Here is a 19,889-nt window from a genome sequence, read left to right as displayed (position 1 = left end):
ATAACAAAATTGGAAAAAAGTGAAGGGGGTCTGAATATTTTCTGAATGCATGGTACATACAGTATATTGTCATATTGAGTTATTTTTTTTCTGTGGGAAACAAAGCTATTGATGAATTACTAAAGAAGAAATGCCTTTTCTGTCCTGTGTTCAGTACAGTTTTCGAGCAGATTTCCTGTAAATTTCCCCTGATCCTGTCGGGGTGTTTGAATTGAACATGAGCCAAAGCAAAAAAAAACCTCCTTTAGTAAGTAGGTCCCTACAGTTTATATAGGATCTGGATGTTGTACAGATTTGTTGGGACATTTAGTTCCTCCAAAGATGGAGTGCTGCAATCTGGTCATCCCTAACCTACTGATAACATTCTGGCGTAATGGGAGGAGCTACAGATCGCTGATCTGCGAAGGCGCAGAGGGTATGTATATTACATCCTAAAATCTTTCAGTCTGGTCCAGTCTCTTCTCATATTTTGGATCTGTAGCTGTGTAATATTTCCCTTCACTCTCCACCCCCCACTCCTGCCCGGTCGGTTCTCAGGCTCTCCCTATTGTCTGCAGTCAGGAAGTGGATAGGGTGCAGTTTGTCCTACAACGATATAGGATGGGGGGGCACTTCCCCGGCTGTGACCTCACTCATTCTCTGACTGTGTGATGGGGATGGAGCTGTGTGGGGGTGGGAAATGCACAGAGGTGCCCGCAAACTGGTGAGCGCTCAGGATTTACTACCCAGCTGTCATGGGCATCCAATGGATGTTTTTATTCTTCGTCCCTCTGCCGCTGTGCCAAGGTAAGACTGATGGTTTTGTGTGGGAACAGCCATGCACTCTTCTTATGGGTCCCTAGAGAAAGGATAACTGGTAAAAGATGGTAACCCACAGCTTTCAGAAGTCAGATCGGTGACTAAGGCTCACCATACACCTTACAGCTTGACCATACAACCTCTGTACAATCAACCTTAGATTTACCAAAACTATGTAATGTGATGACCAAATGTAAAATATCCAATCAATTTGTATCCAATCTTGTATGACATACTTGTTAGTAGGTCTAAAGGAGATTGTACAATCAGATTGTAACTTGTGTGGTGAGCTTAGGAAATGCCATCCTTTGCCTTGATGCACAAAAAAAATTAAAAATGGTGCCTTGTCTTATGCAACCCATCACCTCCCACATAAAGGATCTGTCTGGGTACAGTTGACATCTGCTCCAGTTTTTGTTAATCAGCCCAGAAGACGTATAAAATAGCTGCATATGGGTTGCATATGTTGGCCATCATTAAAAGTGAACTGCCAGACATGCCAAGGCAAAAATGTTCTGATGTCCAGCTTCAGAAGGAAAGGTATGGTAACCCGTGGCGAACAATCCATGATTTGATTTTGGTTCATTTAGGCTAGGATCACACCTGTGTTTGTGTGTGTTGCTTCTTGCGTTTTTTTTTTTTCGTGTGTGTGCATTTTTGTACATTTTCAGATGCGTTTTTGATACGGTTTCATGCTTCATGTGGTTTTTTTTGTAGTAATCTGGTATTTAAACCTTACTAAAAATGTGTCAAAAACACATACATACCTTTTTTGTGCTCTTCTGTTGACTTCTATGGAGCTGAACCCTGCACCTAAAGAAGTTCCTTCACCCTTTCCAAAAACACATTGCAGGAAAAGGCATAGATGTAAATAGGCCCCATAGAAACAATGTTAAATGGATCGTCATGCGTTGTGCTTTGGCAAACACAATAAAAATCGCACAGATGTGAAACAAGCCTTTGAAGTGATGGGAGGGGAGATTTGCTATATATGGGATACAGAGTTATGTTCATCAGTTTAGTACCATTCCATACATGCAAAATTATGGACTGTTCCATCTCTATAATACAAAATGTTCACAGAATCTGATCCTGAGCTGTTATGGGTGGGAATGATGCTCTTGCCATAATCTGTATATAGCAAGTGATGGTTTACTGTCCTCGGTGTGTGTCCGTTTTTAGCAGGTGCACAGCGTCACTACTCTTGATAGGTGTATGTGAATAGGTGTGTGTGTGTGTATGTATGTAGGTGTGTGTGTGTGTATATATATATATATATATATATATATATATATATATATACACTCAAAAATTTGCATATCCTGCAGATATGAAATTTTGCCATTGATATTGAAAGTATGACTGATCATGCCAAAAACCTGTCTTTTATTTAGATATAGTGAACATATAAAGGCCTTTATTATCACGTTTGGTTCCATTTTAAAACATAATGATAACAGAAATCACCCAAATGGCCATGAGCAAAAGTTCATATTGCCTGGAATGTTTGGCCTTGGTACAGACACACAAGGTGACACACACAGGCCAAATGGCGATTAAAGGTTAATTTCCCACATCTGTGGCTTTTTAAATTGCAATTTGTTATTTATAGAGATACCTCCAGATAAATGTTGCAGCAAAGTTCAGTTGCAGGGTCTCCTGAGGATGATCCGGCATCTGTCTTTTTGTCAGAGACCTAAAGGCAAGATTTGTCATCTTGGGGAGAGCCTCCAACTGTTGTCCAACCAGCCTGGAATGGAGCATCTCACTGGTGGAAACTGTAGTGTGGCACTGGAGCTCAGTCAGCCTATCTACTCTGTGCTTTTAGTCCCTCTCAAATAGTTTCTAATCTGACATGCAACTGGACTTCTAAGTCTATGATCCCGACATGGCAGCTAGAAGCCTAGCCTGGCTCTAGCCTATGGTGGTTATTGAGCTCTAAGCTAAAACCAGCTATAGAGTCTCAGACTAGAAGGGAAAGTGTTAACTAGAATAACAGGAACTGCATATAAACTACAGGTATATTGCAGTAAACCGGTTCACATACCAACATACTGGATGGTGATCCCCACAAGTACAGTAGCACAGACCTAGCTATCCGGCTCTGTGCATGTGAAATATTAACAAGGACAGGGCAGAGATTCTTTGCCACAATAATTAAGATATTGACTCAGCAGCTGCAGTTAAACAATTAGATTGTAGGAATTCTTGCTTAATAGTCCCTTCTGGCTTGGGGTTTAGCAGCATGGACAAGTCATGAGGCTGAGATTTCTGTCTCTTTCTCCACGTCATGCTTCTGGGGTTTCACAGCCAACAACCCAGAGACAGGAAGTGGCTACGTAATATATTTACAGGCATTTACTGATTCAGACAGTAAGGGGCAGTAGATACACATGTATTTTAAAGCACTTACAACAGGTATTAACAAGCTTTGATGGCTGTTAACTGCTTAAGGGCGGTCCCTATAGCAGATATACTGCTACAGGGCGGCACCTGTGCACAAAAATCACATATATATATGTGATTTTGCATCTCCGGGTAGGGGGCACGCGTGATCCCTACCCGCACTTCCATTCGTGGCCGCGGATGTCAATCGTCGGGTACCGGCCGGTAATTACCCGCTGGTGATTACCGAGCATCTCCGACGGGGAGGAAGATTGTTTTGTTCACAAACAATCTTCCTCCCTGTCAGTTCGAGCACACTGCTCGGGATGGCTGTGCACAGAACAGTCATCCCGATCAGTGTGCTTACAGTGAAGGACACACACCCCCCACCCCCTAGTAAAAGACACACAGCACACAGTTAACCTTTTGATCGCCCCAGATGTTAACCCCCTCCTGCCCGGTGCAATTAGTGCAGTGTCAGTGCTTTTTTTTTTTAGCACTGATCACTGTATTGGTGTCACTGACCCCAAGTTAGTTCCCCCCCCAGTGTCAGAATGTCTGCTGCAGTCTCGCTAAAAGTATCTGTACCTCCATTTGTAAACTCTATAACTTTCATATAAAACAATTAATTCACGTGTATTAGGATTTTTTTTTTTAGCAAATACATGTAGCGGAATATATTTTGGCCTAAATGGGTGGGATTGTCACCCATTTGCCACTCATCCCATGTCTAAGCAAGGTTTACCTGGTGATCCTTAGAACTTTCCTGAAAGCACAGACTATTACTGTGCGGGAGCCCATAGGCAGATGCCTGTATTCCAGATTAGAATTGGCAGGTTAGAATAGGCATGTAAGTGACCCCCTTCTGCCATGTAGCCTTTGCTCTTACGGCCCATTCACACTAAATAGCGATCCATTGCCATGCATTGATGAATATGTTTGTGTGTATTGTGCTAGGGCAGCTCATTCATTATACTGTCAATGAGCTGTCAATGCATCACAACGAATAGCAAATAAATGTGATCAACCGAGGAACTGGAACAGGGGCCTGAGACTGTAGAAATGTGTGAGTGTGAAAATCGAAGTTCCACACCAAGTTCTAGGCTTCGTTCACATGACCGGAAAAACAAACAAACACATATACAAGTGTTTTTTAAATGCAGATTTGAACACAGCTACATTGTTTTTAATGGAGCCATTCACACAGGTGAGTAAACATGAGCTGCTTTCAGATCCGGAACAAAGAATCCAAAAATCTGCATCTAAGAACACGCTTACGCATGTAAACGCATATATACGCGTTTGTAAGCACATACAGTCTAAGCAAAGGGAAAAATAAATTATCATTAAGTACGCATGTGTCTTTATGCGTTTAAACATTTCTATACATAAGCATTTTGCTGATAATTATGTAGGATATGTGATAACATCAGTAAAATATTTACGGCTGTGTGAATGAGAGTTCGAGAGGTTTCACTCCAGACATATGACAGATGCTATAGCCAGTGCATTTCAGGGACTGTACATTGTCTCTTCCATCAAGGCTTTAAAGTGTTACTAAACCCTGGACCCTGCATTCACTATATCTGGTCTCCCCGGACCCTGCATTCACTATATCTGGTCTCCCCGGACCCTGCATTCACTATATCTGGTCTCCCCGGACCCCGCATTCACTATATCTGGTCTCCCCGGACCCCGCATTCACTATATCTGGTCTCCCCGGACCCCGCATTCACTATATCTGGTCTCCCCGGACCCCGCATTCACTATATCTGGTCTCCCCGGACCCCGCATTCACTATATCTGGTCTCCCCATTCCCCGCATTCACTAAATCTGGTCTCCCCATTCCCCGCATTCACTATATCTGGTCTCCCGGACCCCGCATTCACTATATCTGGTCTCCCCGGACCCCGCATTCACTATATCTGGTCTCCCCGGACCCCGCATTCACTATATCTGGTCTCCCCATTCCCCGCATTCACTATATCTGGTCTCCCCATTCCCCGCATTCACTATATCTGGTCTCCCGGACCCCGCATTCACTATATCTGGTCTCCCCGGACCCTGCATTCACTATATCTGGTCTCCCCGGTCCCTGCATTTACTATATCTGGTCTCCCAGACCCTGCATTCACTATATCTGGTCTCCCACAGTACACCCAACATGGAAATGTAATTATTTTAGTAAATATAAACTGCTAAATACCTTTTTCCATCAGCAGTTAGAGCAGTCTTGTGACTTCTGTCAGTGTCCAGCAGAGCACTGGTTAAAGTGTTACTAAACCCACAACAGTAAAATCAGTCTGTATATGCAGTGAAGCATGCTTGTTATACTCACTGTGGAACCTAAGGGGTTAATCCGCATTGTGTAAAAAGGCCATTTGATCCTGTCTTCTCTGCTCCTCCTCTTGTTCAAATGTTCACGTCTTATCTCCTCATACGACAGACTGAATCCGTAGCCATTCTGCACATGCTCAGTTTGGTGTGTATTGCTAGAGAGAAAACTCCTCCTACAAGATTTAACAAGTTCTCTGCTGGACACTGATAGAAGCCACAAGACTGCCATATACTGCTGATGAGAAAAGGTATTTAGCAGTTTATATTTATTAAAATAATTGCACTTCCATGTTTTGTGTACTGTGAGAGACCAGATATGGTGAATGCAGGGTCATGGGTTTAGTAACACTTTACATTCCTGTGTTATGATGAGCTGTGATCCATCCTCAATGCCATTTTTTGGTTCTCTTCTCTTGCAGTTCTCAATGTGTCTGTGATGTAGGGTGCACTAAAATAATTGCATTTCCGTGTTCTGTGTGCTGTGGGAGACCGGATATAGTGAATGCAGGGTCCGGGGGCTAACACTTTAAAGCTTGTAGGAGGAGTGCAGAACCCCTGACCCTCTGTCTGGACAGTGCTGATTGGCCTTGTGCTGGTGACATGCACTCTCCCAAGGGAAAAAAAAGAAAACCTCTCTAGCAATACACACCAAACTGAGCATGTGCAGAGTGTCTCCACACGATATGTCTTATCAGGAGATAAGAGGAGGACACTGGAAGAAGGGGAGGATCAGAGAAGACAGGATCAAACAGCATTTTTACACCATGCAGAGGATTAACCCCTTAGGTTCCACAGTAAGTATAACAAGCATGCTTTACTACATATACAGACTGATTTTACTGTTGTGGGTTTAGTAACACTTTAAATGACCAGTATCCACTGGTAAGAATTCAAATTGAAAGTTTAAAGCAGAGTTACAGTTGATTTAAAAAAAAATAAAAGTCAGCAGCTACAAAAACTGTAGCTGCTGACTTTTAAAATACAGACACTCACCCGTCTCTCGGTCCAGCGGTGTCCTCACCACCGCTGGTTTCACCAGCTATCTTCTCTCCCTTGCACCGGCATCTTCAATGTGGGCACCCGGCTGTGAGAGTTTGCGGCTTCATAGCCGGGTGCCCACTGTGCATGCGTGAGAAGTGCTGCGCTTTGTGAATGGCCCCCTAGTCTTCTGGAACCTGTCACGTGTCCCAGAAGACTACGGGGAGGGAGGACAACTTCTGCTTCTGATCGCCTTCCAGGGGTGTCAAACTAGTGGCCCTCCAGCTGTTGCAGAACTACAAGTCCCATCATGCCTCTACCTTTGGGAGTGATACTTGTAACTGTCAATCTTGCAATGCCTCATGGGACTTGCAGGTTGGCAACAGCTAGAGGGCCATCAGTTTGATACCTGTGCCTTAGGCGATCGCAGCGGAAGTAGGAGTCAAATTCGGGTACCCGCTCCTCAAAGGTGCCAATCCTTAACAGGAAGCGGGGGACAATGCATTTAAACAGAACTTCCCATTTTGGGTGAAGCTCCGCTTTAAACTCTGTATTGAGAACACTCAACACTAGTTCAGCAGCTGATGGGAAAACCTTCTGGAAATGTTAGATGGCTGTCTGTCAGGCTTATCATCCCTGTAAAATAGCCAGCAATGAATCTCTAGGTGTAGCTGAACAGATGGAACAAATGTCTCCGTATGGAGTAAGATACACAAGTAGTGTGCAATAGCATCCTGTAACTAGCAATGGCACACGATTGAAGCGCTGCCAATGGATTTCCTCTGTCTTCACTAGCTGCATGCTTGCCCCGAGTTATTCAGTAAGCCAGTGAATTCAGAATAACAGGCGTTGGATAGGATATATACAGAGAGGGAATGATGAGTACAGCAGAGCCGGGCAGGATGCAGGTGCACCACAGTGAGTCAGTCCAGAAATAGAATCCGTCAGTCCTGAGCAGTGACAGAAGGAAGTAATAGCACAGAAGGTGTAATGAGAGAGGAGGGCAGAGTGCAGCCTGAGACATTTGTGCAACCTGGACCACACTGGAGAAAACAGATCACTAAACTAATACTCAGCATAGCTGACAACATTTTAAGCCATTTTTGTAAAAAAAATATATTTTTTTTTTGCACAGTAAAAAGTTAACTCTGATGCCATGTGCTCCATCACTGGCTGCTGCAGCATTTGTTCAATCTTTTACATGTCAGTCTCCTGCGGCACTGAGATTGGTAGTTCTTGCAGTAGCCCCTAGGCGGCAGTGCCAGGGACACCCACTTCCTGGGACAGATTCCCCAAAAGAGGGATGAATGGTACGCTTAGAGCCCATTCACACTGGTGCAACTTGCCATGCGACTTTGGAGTCCATGTCGCATGACAAGTCGCAACCCATGTTTCCCAATGAGTACCATCAGGGGCGGACTGACAACTCATGGGGCCCCCGGGCAATAGGGAACATGGGGCCCCTGTGTCCTCGCCCACACTCAAACCACAGCCAAAAAAGCCTATGAAAGGTACCAGGGGCATCTCATGGGGCCCCCTAATGACCCCGGGCCCTCGGGCAGTGCCCGAGTTCCCAAATGGTCAAGGTACCATTCATATCTCTGCGATTTCAATTTGCAGCAACTTGAAAGTAGTCCCTGCACTACTTTGGTCTGACTTTCATGTGGCTTGTCCCATAGACTTCAATGTAAACCCTTCAAAATCGCATCTGAATGAATGCTTCATGGCTTTAGTTTTCCATCAAGATAGAATCTAGTGTACCACATTGGGGTTGATTAGCTAAAACTGGAGAGTGCAAAATCTGGTGCAGCTGTGCATGGCAGCCAATCGGCTTCTGACTTGTTCAGTGAATCTTTGACAATAAAACCTGGAAGCTAATTGGTTTCTATGCAGAGGTGCACCAGATTTTGCACTCTCCAGTTTTAGCAAATAAACCCCAATGTGGTACACTAGATTCTACCTTGAGGCTCGTTTTATCACATATCCCACAAATAAGAGAATGATTCACTATTTTGGGAAGGTGCGCAGAGCCATGCAAATCATTGCTTTAGACCCCATCAGCCAGATGAACGGCTGGTATATAGTCCAAATATAGCCCAAAAATATAGAGCTGTTTATTCCAAAGTGCATAAAGCTGTTTAAGGCTTCTGTGCCATCCAGGGGCGGACTGACCATTTGGAAACTCGGGCACTGCCCGAGGGCCCGGGGTCAGTAGGGGGCCCCATGAGATGCCCCTGGTACCTTTTTCATAGGCTTTTTTGAGTTTGGGCAAGGACACAGGGGCCCCATGATCCCCTATTGCGCGGGGGCCCCATGAGTTGTCGGTCCGCCCCTGGTACCATCATCAGTATGGAAACCATGGCTTCTAGGGAGTGGGGTGGGGCTTGGGACCTAATGCGACCAAAAGAGTCAAAAAGCTCTCCTATGAGTCCTCATGCACACTGGACGTTATTACAGTGGCTGTTTTTGGCTTTTGACGTTTTTTTCTACAGCCAGTAAACCCCACCAGCATGTTATCATATGTGTCCATGCACACATAGACTGTAATCAACGATTTTTGGCAGGGGCATTTTTTGGCTGGAAAAAAGCCCCCAGAACTAGTGGGTTTCTAGAGGAGTTTTTTAGCTGTAAAAACGCTCTAACACTGAAAAACGCAGCAAAACGCTTGTAAAACGCAGTAAATCTGCATTTTTGTACTCTTTTTGAGCAAAAAAAAGATTTTTTTTGTTAAAAAATGCCATAAAACGCAAAAGCGAAAAACGCTAATGCAAAAACGCTGAAAAACTCAAGTTTTAACGTGACTTTATATAGCTAATGTTACCAGCATTATTAAAACGCCCCGTGTGCATGGAGCCTAAGCATCAGTGGGTCTCGCAGAAAACAAGGTAAAAAAAATACAAAGACTGGAAGGGGGACCAACAGTGAAACAATCTACTCAGCATTTGTAGTTTTCTATTTATTGCCTGGTTTAAAGTGGTTGTGTAATGGCAAGTTTGGGAATTCCAGGTAAAACTCCAGACATGAACTTGAGGAAAACAAGCTTTATTAACCAGCTGGTGACCTAGACAGACTAACGTCTGCAAAGCTAAGTGCCTTGAAAAAGCAACTCTGCAGAGTATACATATCAGCAATTAAGTCACAGTGCATATATTTGCTCTTTCACTTTCTGTACATTTAAAAGACTTTCTAAGCAGTGCAGAATATGGCCTTGCTAGATATAGTATCTTCAGCTGAAAATAAGGGTGCCAGCTACAGACTGGAACACATTATTTCACAGGAAATAAGGGAGGGGGGAAGTGAGCTGATGACCTTGGTTTGCAAACAGATGCTGTTAGAAATGTTAAAACTTAAGGGGAACTCTATAATATTTTGGTGCTGCCACAGTTGTAAACCCTTACATATACTCAATGAAGTGACTGGGCTCAGGTGATACACAGAGATGAAGCAAATCCTCCTACATTATTATTATTATTATACAGTATTTATAAAGCGCCAATAGTTCACTCAGCGCTGTACATTACAAAGGGGGACAGAACATGTGACAGAACAATACCAATACAATGCAAAACATGAGGGGATCGAGGGCCCTGCTCTTTCGAGCTTACAATACATAAGTTGTACCTGTTTACCTGCATTCTTCTCTTCTCTAGAGCCTTTCAAAGTGCAGAATTTATACAGCTTGTCTGAGCTTCCAGAAAGAAGGTGGCTGGCAGCTGATGTTGTACTCTGCAGAGCTCAGTGAAAGCTAATTAGATGGAAGGGACACACTCCCCTTCACACAGCATACGAGAACAGAGCTGAGGCTGTCAATCTCAGGCTGTGTGCTGGAGCTCCCTCTACTGTCACATTTTTATTGTTTGGTTTCAAGAAACATGTCACAAGTGACTCATTCAGATAGCAGAGGAACAAGGCAGCAGACAGAAATCATATGCAGTGCTCTGGAACGAGACAAGTACACACTATAGAGGGATGTGTTTTGTTCATATTTCATGTCTGAGGTTTATAACCATTTTAAATTCCAATATTGCTCCTGATTGACTTGCCCAAGGATTTGTACTATTGTTAAGCTAGTCCTTTGATTCCCAAACTCTACTACACTGCACAGCCAGGCAAGGGACACTACTGTTTCTGGTTCAATCCCTCATGTCCTCTTTCTGCCTACAGTTTGTTCATTGGACCACGACTTGTCATCGGCTCTGTCCAAATAACATAGTTAGGCCTCTTGTATAAGGGAGTATAAAAAAACGACACTTTTTTTACTGATCTGAGCACAGGTGCATTATTTACTATGGAACAATGTACACACCTAAAGATCAGTAATACAGTGATGAGTACAAAGCCATAAAATAAATACAGAAACTTCTATGATTTAGTGCAGTAATTTATGCATAATATGTGCAAGTATAACACTGGCATGTTAACACACATGTATACAGCCCCGAGGGGCTGCAAGTTCTTCTTTTGCTGGGCAGTTGGAGGCAGTAAAAGTATGGCTCAACAGCATATTATTACCGCCCTCCTAGGCTGCCCATGTGAATGAGGCCCAAGGCATTTTTGCAAGTACTGCGAAGACCCATGGGTTGCCTTCCACAACTGATTAATGCTTGTGTAACAGTCTTTCAAAGTGATATACAGAAACCTGTCACCCAAATATCCATTCTTCATGCAGAACTAATGTTTGAAAAAAATAGTCTATAATTTGACCACTTGCCCTCCAGAGGATTTACCCCCCTTCCTGACCAGGCCATTTTTGCGATACGGCGCTGTGTTACTTTAACTGACAATTGCACGGTCAACGCTGCACCCAAATGAAATTCATGTAATTTGTGTCATTTTTTCTTTCAGTGGTATTTGATCAGCTCTTCCTTTTTTTATTTTTTGCATTATAAACAAAAACATTTTGAAAAAACCCAAGTATTTTTGACTTTTTGCTATAAAACATATCCAATAAAATTAAAAAAAATCTAATTTCTTCATAAATTTTGGCCAAAATGTATTCTGGTTCATGTCTTTGATAAAAAAACAAATCCCAATAAGTGTGTATTTATTGGTTTACATGAAAGTTATAGCATCTAAAATGGTAGTATATATACTGGAATTTTTTTTTTTTACTAGTAATGGCGGCGATCAGCGACTTATAGCGGGACTGTGGCGGGAATTCTGTCACTGGGTGGGAACTAACTGCCACTGAAATCCTCAGTAACAATTAATACAATGATCAGTGCTAATTAAAAGCACGACACTGTACTAATCACACTGGGCAGGACGGGGTTAACATCTGAGACGATCAAAGGGTTAACTGTGTGCTGTTTTACTTGGAAAACATGCTGCTTTGTATCTCTCTGCTGTGCAAAGAGATACAAAGCAGCATGTCCATGCTGACAGGAGAGAGACGTGTGCTGTCACAGGTCTCTCCCCTCTCAGCTTTGCTGACGATCATCGAGTGCCGGCCGGGAATCACCGGCCAGGACCCGGTGATTGACATTCTCAGCCGCCAATAGCGGCGTGGGTAGGACCCACCCGGAGATGCAAATCACGTATATATACGTGATTTTGAACAGCCTTGCCACCCTGCAGCAGTACTTCTACTATAGGGCACACGGCAAGTGGTTAAGAAAACAATCCATTAGACTGCTTTCACATGTTCATCCAGGGGACAGTACTAGCCCATATTGTCTAACTACCTGCGTGTAGGAAGGTGCATTTAGCCTTCCCACCTGCATGTGGCCTAATTCCATTATTGAATGGAAGAGGGGGCCCTATAAAGCAATTGGTCCCTTAGAGACTTCATTCAGTGCCCTGAGAGAGCAAAGTAGTTTGACTGGACACCCAACTCTTGAAAGACTTCAGTGGCCATTTTGGGTGAGGGAACCTTTTAAATAAGGATAGAACAAACCAAAAAGATAAAAACTCTGCGCTAACCCAAATGTGCATCAAAAACTATATATATTACGTTGCAGCTCCTCACCATCATTCAGCCAGACACCAATAGAAATCAATATAAAGAAAGTGCAGCACAACTAAAATATGTGTAACTCAATATAAATGTGCAAAAAAAATTATACAATTTAAAAATGACAAACACATGTAAATGCATAAAACACAATTAATGATAAAGCCAATTAAATAAATAGATCAAGTGCAATAAATCCCAACTCCCTTGTACACACAGTGCTTAATATATCATAATTCCTTTAAAAACTACACGAATACTGTAAAAACGCATGTACATTTATTTATTTCAGGTACTTATATAATGCCGTCAATTTACGCAGCACTTTACATATATATTGTACATTCCCATCAGTCCCCGCCCCCAAGGAGTGTACAATCTAAGGGCCCTAACTCACATCCATATATATACTAGGGTAAATTTACACAGGATGTCCAGCATGTCTTTGGAAGATGGGAGGAAACCCACACAGGCACAGGGAGAACACGCAAACTCCAGGCAGGTAGTGTCCTTGATGAGATTCGAACCAATGACCGTACTGCCAGGCGGAAGTGCTAACCACTTAGCCACTGTGCTATATACATGCATACACATTATGCTAATATGAGCAACTGCAAAATTCATTAACCACTTTCCCGCCGTCCTATAGCAGATATACTGAGAGAATAAAATGGTGGGTGTTGCAATTTTTTTATGTCACTCAGTATTTGAGTAGTGATTTTGCAAACACATGTTTTTTTTGTTTTGATTCACTTTTTTTAATTTTAATGCACAAAAAAATAGCACAATATATTGCCCAATTGTTTGGTAAAATATAAAAGACAATATTACACCGAGTAAACAGATATCAAACATGACTTGATTTAAAATTGCACACACCTGTGCAACGGCGACAAACCACATACATTTTTAATATCCATAGGCGACACTTTAAAAGCCTTTACAGGTTACTATTTATATTTACACAGGAGATCTAGTGCTAGAATTACTGCTCATGATTGACGTTCGTGGTGATACCTCACATCCATGGTGCAATCTTTATTTACATACCGACACGGGACTGACACTTGCGTTTACCTTTGCACGTGAGCACAGGGATAGGGGCGGGTGTGAATTTTTTTTAATTATTTATTTTGCTTTTTTTTTTTTTCTTTTCATTTTTACACTGTCTCTTTCATTCTTTTTTTTTTTTTACCACTTTTATTGTTTTGACAGAGAGTGTTGTAAGCCGTGTACCGGGGTGGGCTCTCCAGGATACAGTGAAGTCACGAACGAGGAAAGCAACCCCAACACCAGCTTTTGCCACAACAGAATTTTACTTAGATGTGGCAAATAAACACAACCACAAATGCTGGGAACATGCAATAAATTTACATACACCCAGCCCAAAGGCTGAGACCCTTGTGCTGCACAGCACGACGCCTTCTTATGGATGAAGGTAGAAAGTGTAGTAATGTACCTACTGGCGGGCACAACTAAGCTGCCACACCTTACCTGTTATTACCCTAAAAGAGCAGGAATCAGTGTATGGGTGTACGGTATGGGCTAGCCTGCGGTGCAGCACAACAGCTTACAATCTTACACAAATCTACAGTATTCCCCCTCCCATAACTGGTCCTGTAGCATGTGCCTGAGTATTCCTTCTGAGCAAAACACCAGTCTGGCTTGAGTTTGTAGGATTTTATCAGCTCTCCAATGTGAAATGTCACTTTACGTTGTGGAGTCCTTCCAATAATCAGTAACAACACTTGTGACCTAACACAAACAGAGACCCTAACTAACTAACTATAGGCCTGGTCGCAGTCTATCGGCGCCAACACTGAAATGAGGTGCGTGCACGATCTTACCGGCCCGAGTCTGCTTTTACATCCGCTGGTGACTCTGAACAGAACAAATGTCTCTCCAGCAGGCCTGTGATATTGCAGTGTATGCTGCGTTGTTCCTCTGCTCTCATCAGCTTCCTGGCAGCAATCTCATCAGCTTCCTGGCAGCAATCTCATCAGCTTCACCCAGCTGCAGCTCACACGGCCCCTTCATTCAGCATTCTCCAGAACATGGCTCCTGCATTCAGCTTCGTCCAAAACATGGCTGCAGTCTCTCTTCTTGTTCGCTAAAAACCCCAACTCTGTGTGAAAACCCACCTCTTCATGAATATACAAATATCTATGCAGTCTAAGCCTGTGTTAGAAAAACAGTGACATCTTGTGGCTAAATTGCAGAATGTCAGTCAAAACATCAATTTACTCCACACCATAATTTACTGCACACAAACAGTGTTCAAACAATGAGAGCTGTTTTCCCCATCTCACAGTGTAAATATCCCCTGTGCAGGGGCGGACTGACCATTGGGGAACTCGGGCACTGCCCGAGGGCCCGGGGTCAGTAGGGGGCCCCATGAGATGTCCCTGGTACCTTTCATAGGCTTTTTTGGGTGTGGTTTGAGTGTGGGCGAGGACACAGGGGCCCCATGATCCCCTATTGCCCGGGGGCCCCATGAGTTGTCAGTCCGCCCCTGCCCCTGTGACAGCAATAGACAGTGACAGGTACTCTTTTTTGAGAAATCTGAGATCTATTCAACTCTAGATCTCTCCTCTGCCCTTAAGACGAAGATTGTGTTGATACAGCCCCAGCGACGTACAAGTACGTCGCTGGTCCTGCAGCTGTGGCCTGTCCGCAGTACATTGCAGGCGGGCAGTCTTTAAGTGGTTAAAGCCTCTGTCGCTACTCCCCCCATAGAACATAATCCTATCAAGTGCATGGGGCCGCTCTGCTATGCAACTGCATGCAATGCACGTGGTTTTGGTGTGTTAGTACAATAATCAATCAATAATCAAGGGGTTAAATCAAAAGGCGAGGAGACGATATAATGCCTCCACACCACCTGTGAAGAGTGATCTGAACACGGATCACTTTTCAGAGAGCACTGCAAGTCTGAACGAGCCCTTACTGTACCTGCTCCCTCTACAAAAACGTGTTATATAGAGAGGAAATCATGTGCACAATTATGTGCAGCTAAAATTATCTTTGACACTTCCAAACGCTTATCTTAAAATCTGTGTTTGTTCCATTGTGCTGCAGAATAATAATTGCTGTGCAAGTCTGTCTTGGAAACAACTTTTTCTATATAACGTATTTTAGGCAGGTATTATAGTGTGCTAGGCTTCTCTGTAGAAGTGCTAGATTTCTGTTTATTGTGTTCCCACACACAGCAGGAAAACAACAGGAAGATTGTGACATCTCCACCCTTTACATTCCTCTGCCGAAATGTCTGGTGAGCGGCTTCCACTTCTACGTGCATCACCCCACATCTCACAAATATTGGACATATATCTTTAATGCAACCAAAAATCCATCAGACTGCTTGTTTTAAAGGCTTTTTACCATTTGCCCTCTGGAAGATTTACCCCCCCTTAAGACCAGAGCATTTTTTGCTATTGGACACTGCGATACTTTAACTGACAATTATGCGTTCATGCAGCGCTGTACCCAAATGAAATGTATGTAAATGTTTCAAACAAACGATGGTATATATACTTGAAATTATTTTTATACTAGTTATGGCAGCAAACAGCGACTTATAGCAGGACTGTGATAGTATGTCGGGCATTCTGACACTCACTGACATCACCAGTGACACCAATACAGAGATCAGTGCTAATACAGTGCACTGCCCACTGTACTAATGACACTGGGCAGGAAGGGGTTAACCTCTGGGGCAATCAAAGGGTTACCTGTGTGCCTAACTATGTGTAATGTGTGCAATATGTGGTGTTTTTACTAAAGGGATGTGACAGTTTTTGTCTCCCTGCTTTGCAGGGAGACAAAAACCGGCACATCCCGCTGTCAGTAGAGAGATTTGTGTTGTTTACAAACACTGTCACTTTCTCTGACAATTGGCGGGTTCCAGGCCATGAATCATTGGCCGAGACCCGCTGACTGGCATGTAAAGGAGCCAGTGACAGATTTGGTAGGCAGAATCTCTACCTGGAACAGCAGAATCACGTATATATATGTGATTCTGCACAGCCAGCCCGCACTGTAGCAGTTGGCAGGTGGTTAAAGTCCACTTTGTGGAAAAATTAATAAATAAATGCTCATTTATTTACAGCAAAACATTTATATTTATAATTTTTTTGCATATGAGCCTGCAAAGCATCACAACCAGAACCATTGGATGGAGTGTAAGCAGGGCCCTGATTTGCCTCCAGCAACTACCATGCTGGTCAAGGGCCCTCCCCACCATACTCCTGCTCAGGAACAAGATAGAGTATGTACCCACCTGTAGCATAGAGAAACTCTGCTATCTTTGGTTATTCATATTCTCCAGGCCCAAAGCCCACCTCTAGAAAAAGGAATGTCCACATATTCAGCCTTTTAACATTTTTACTGTAGCAGTTTTAACGTTTTTACTGTAGCAGGAGTATAATGAACACTTCTTGGTTAACACACCTTTTTCCCGTTTTTGTCCTGGCCTCAATAATTCTGCACAGTGCAAATTCAACAATAACAAAGAATGACCACCCCAGCATTCAATTATTCTCACTGTAGGACTGCATAGGTGGGTTCTCTAATGGAGCCTAACCTGAAGGGGTTCACTTCCTAAAGCTACAAGTTTACATGGCAGTATAATAAAAGGCTACACGTTTAGTCCTTCTGGCTCTAGATTATGAAGGACTAGATGTTTTTCCTAGCATAATGAACAGTTCTTGGTCAACACACCTTTCCCCTTCCACCATTTTTGCTCAGACATCAATAATTCTGTATAGTGCAGGTCCAACATTAACGACCCGACTCTTTCGTTTTTCTCACTGTAGGATCCCATAGGTGGGTTCTCCACTGGAGTCTGTTCCAGGTCTTCCCCAAAGGGTTCACTTCCTAAGGCTGCAAGCTTACTGTATATGGCAATATACTGGGGGTAGCCTTTTCCTGTTGCTTTTTGGGCTCTTCTGGATCTAGGTTATAAAGGACTAAACGTTTAGCCACCCTTTGAGGACCAAAAGATTTTGGAACGCCAAAAGAATCAATTTTTTTGTTTTTAAAGTTCGTACACTTCAGTTACTGTAACTAAGCCATTTCATGAAATAATTGGCAAAAAGCTAGATCCATTTGTTTTTGGTGATAAAAACTAATATTTTGACTCAAACCAAAAAAAAAAAGAGTTGTAAGTTCTTAATCAGATGATACACGCAATTAAAAACATGAGACAAATACGTCCCTTGGTCCTCGGCTTTACTGTAGCAGAAGCATATTGACCAGTTTTTGGTCAACACACCTTTCCCTTTCCCCCTTTTTGTCTTGACATTAATTATTCTGCACAGTGCAAGGCCAACATTAACAAAGAATGGCCGTACAACTTCTCCATTGCTCTCACTGCAGGACCCCATATGTGGGTTTCCCACTGGAGCCTGTCCCAGGCCTACCCCAAAGGGTTCACTTTCTAAGGCTACAAGCTTACAGTATAAGGCAATATATTAGGTATCCTTTTTCTCTGGGCTCTCTTGGCTCTAGTTTATAAAAGACTAAACCAGCACCACCCACAAAAGGGGTACCAACCACAGCTTACAGGCAGGTTCAATGCCAGGGTTCTGCAAACTCTTCCTCCAGTTTTATGTCTCTACCGAGCTTTCAGTAAGAGAGCTGGAGGAAGTGTCAATGAACAAACGAGTTTGCTGATCACCATACTTGTATTCCATTGAGAACTGCAAGTCCATCTGCCGGGATGGCAGACGGAACTTGTAGCTCATTCATTCACGGATTAGGTGGAGTCCAGCAAAGCTGCATTAAGTGACAGCGGCTGCATGGGTGAAGAACCCCTGCATGCTGTCATGGGAAGAAGCGATGTGTTTTGGGGGTGGAGGGGCTCCATCTAGCACCACGTAAAAGACGGCGTTAGCCTTTAACCACGTCACATCCAGAGCAATTTTTCAAGGATTGTTACAATCTGCATTTTTTGCTAGAAAATCAATGAAATCTTCAAACAGTAAAATATTTTCTGAAAGCAGAGGTCCTCTAGGGTAAAATGGTGGCAGTTTCAAGTTCTTATATTGCACAATATTTGTGCAACTCTATATAAATCTACACTTTCAGGAGAAAATACACTAAAATGAATTTTATTGCACACAAACACAATATAATACCCAATTTATGGTAAAATCTAAAAGATGGAGTTGCATTGAGCAAATAGATACCAAACATGTCAAGCCTTAAAACTGCACTCACCCATGAAATGGTGAAAAACTATGGTACCCAAAATTGCACGAAGCTTTAAAAGATTTTAAAGGTTGTTAATTTAGAGTTAATCATGAATGATGGCCCTGGAATTGTTGTTTGCCCTCCAAATTCATGTCCTATGGGCGCAATTACATTTGCATGTGTGCAGGGTGTTGAGGTTGCTCTTAAGATTTTTATTTTAGCTAATAGTATAGTATTTATTTAGTCTTTTTTTTTTTCACAATTTACATTTTTTTAACACTTTTTTGATAGATTTTTTTTATCATTGAACTGTATTATTGCCACACCCCCTCTCTCTCTGCATTCCTTATTCTTGGCTGTGCTTAGAACTGAGATGAATCAATGAATCAGCCATCTTCTACATAGCTGTTGTCGGATGGGCTGGAGGGGAGGAGGACAGGTTAGACCTCATAACTAGGGTTAGGAAACATCTAGCAACATGGAACAAAGTCCTACATATACTTTGTCTCATAGGGGACAGAACTTTTAAAAAAAATTTGCTAGATCTTCTCTAAAGATATTTAGTCTCTCCTGGGTCTCTTTTGCCTTTGCAGCCAGGGTTGTTCCAGTTGCTAGAGTTTTCCCCTCAAGTTAGTCACAGCTGCTAAGGGTTCCAAAACCCCTTATTCTTTTTAGTCCTGTGTTGTTAAGAATTATTTGTAGATTTAGGATGATGTTTTGTTAATTTTTAAAGGTTGTTCAGTTTGCCAGGAGGATTTGATTTTAAATCTGAAGTCTATTTACCGATGCATCTGGGGCTATTGATTTTGAAGCTCTCTGGTCAGGCGATCAGTGTGCTTCCAAATTGTGTGATTTTTTTGCAAATTTTGTGCCATTTACTGCTCTTGGAATTGTTTTTGGTTATAGTTGCAGTTGTTTTTTGGGGTCATCATGTTAAAAATTAAAGAATTAGTTTGCACATAGGTAATAAGGATATTCACTGTAAATTGTTGGTGGATAAATTGCTCAGATTTGGGTTTAATAATGCAGTGCAAGGAATGAAGTTTAATATATGACACAAAGACTAAACATGTTCCTGATATCTGCAATGATATTGTGGATTATTTGTCTCATTTGCAAAGGTTTCACAAATTGTTCATGAAAGCAAATATTGAAGGTTGGCCATGCCTAGGGTTCCTCTGGGACCTAATCTGGAACTCACTGCATTTAAATTTTAAAAAATCCAGAACCTGAGAAGAATATTTT

General features: G+C 42.6%; 1 protein-coding gene across 1 annotated transcript in view; it reads left to right on the top strand.

Annotated features, from left to right (window-relative positions):
* Positions 1 to 652: 652 nt before the first annotated feature.
* Positions 653 to 19,889, top strand: part of LOC149456933 (uncharacterized) — a gene marked incomplete at its 3' end in the record, with an annotated part of 109,588 nt that continues 90,351 nt past the window's right edge. The window contains exon 1 of the mRNA XM_089684221.1: positions 653 to 786. Coding sequence (XP_089540347.1) covers positions 735 to 786 — 52 coding nt within the window. The remainder of the gene's footprint in view (positions 787 to 19,889) is intronic.

This window comes from Staurois parvus, unplaced genomic scaffold, assembly GCF_062004578.1.
Source record: "Staurois parvus isolate SC_StPar_1 unplaced genomic scaffold, SC_StPar_1.0 ptg000340l, whole genome shotgun sequence".
In the NCBI taxonomy this organism is placed as follows: domain Eukaryota; kingdom Metazoa; phylum Chordata; class Amphibia; order Anura; family Ranidae; genus Staurois; species Staurois parvus.
This window is presented reverse-complemented; position numbering and strand designations above follow the sequence as displayed.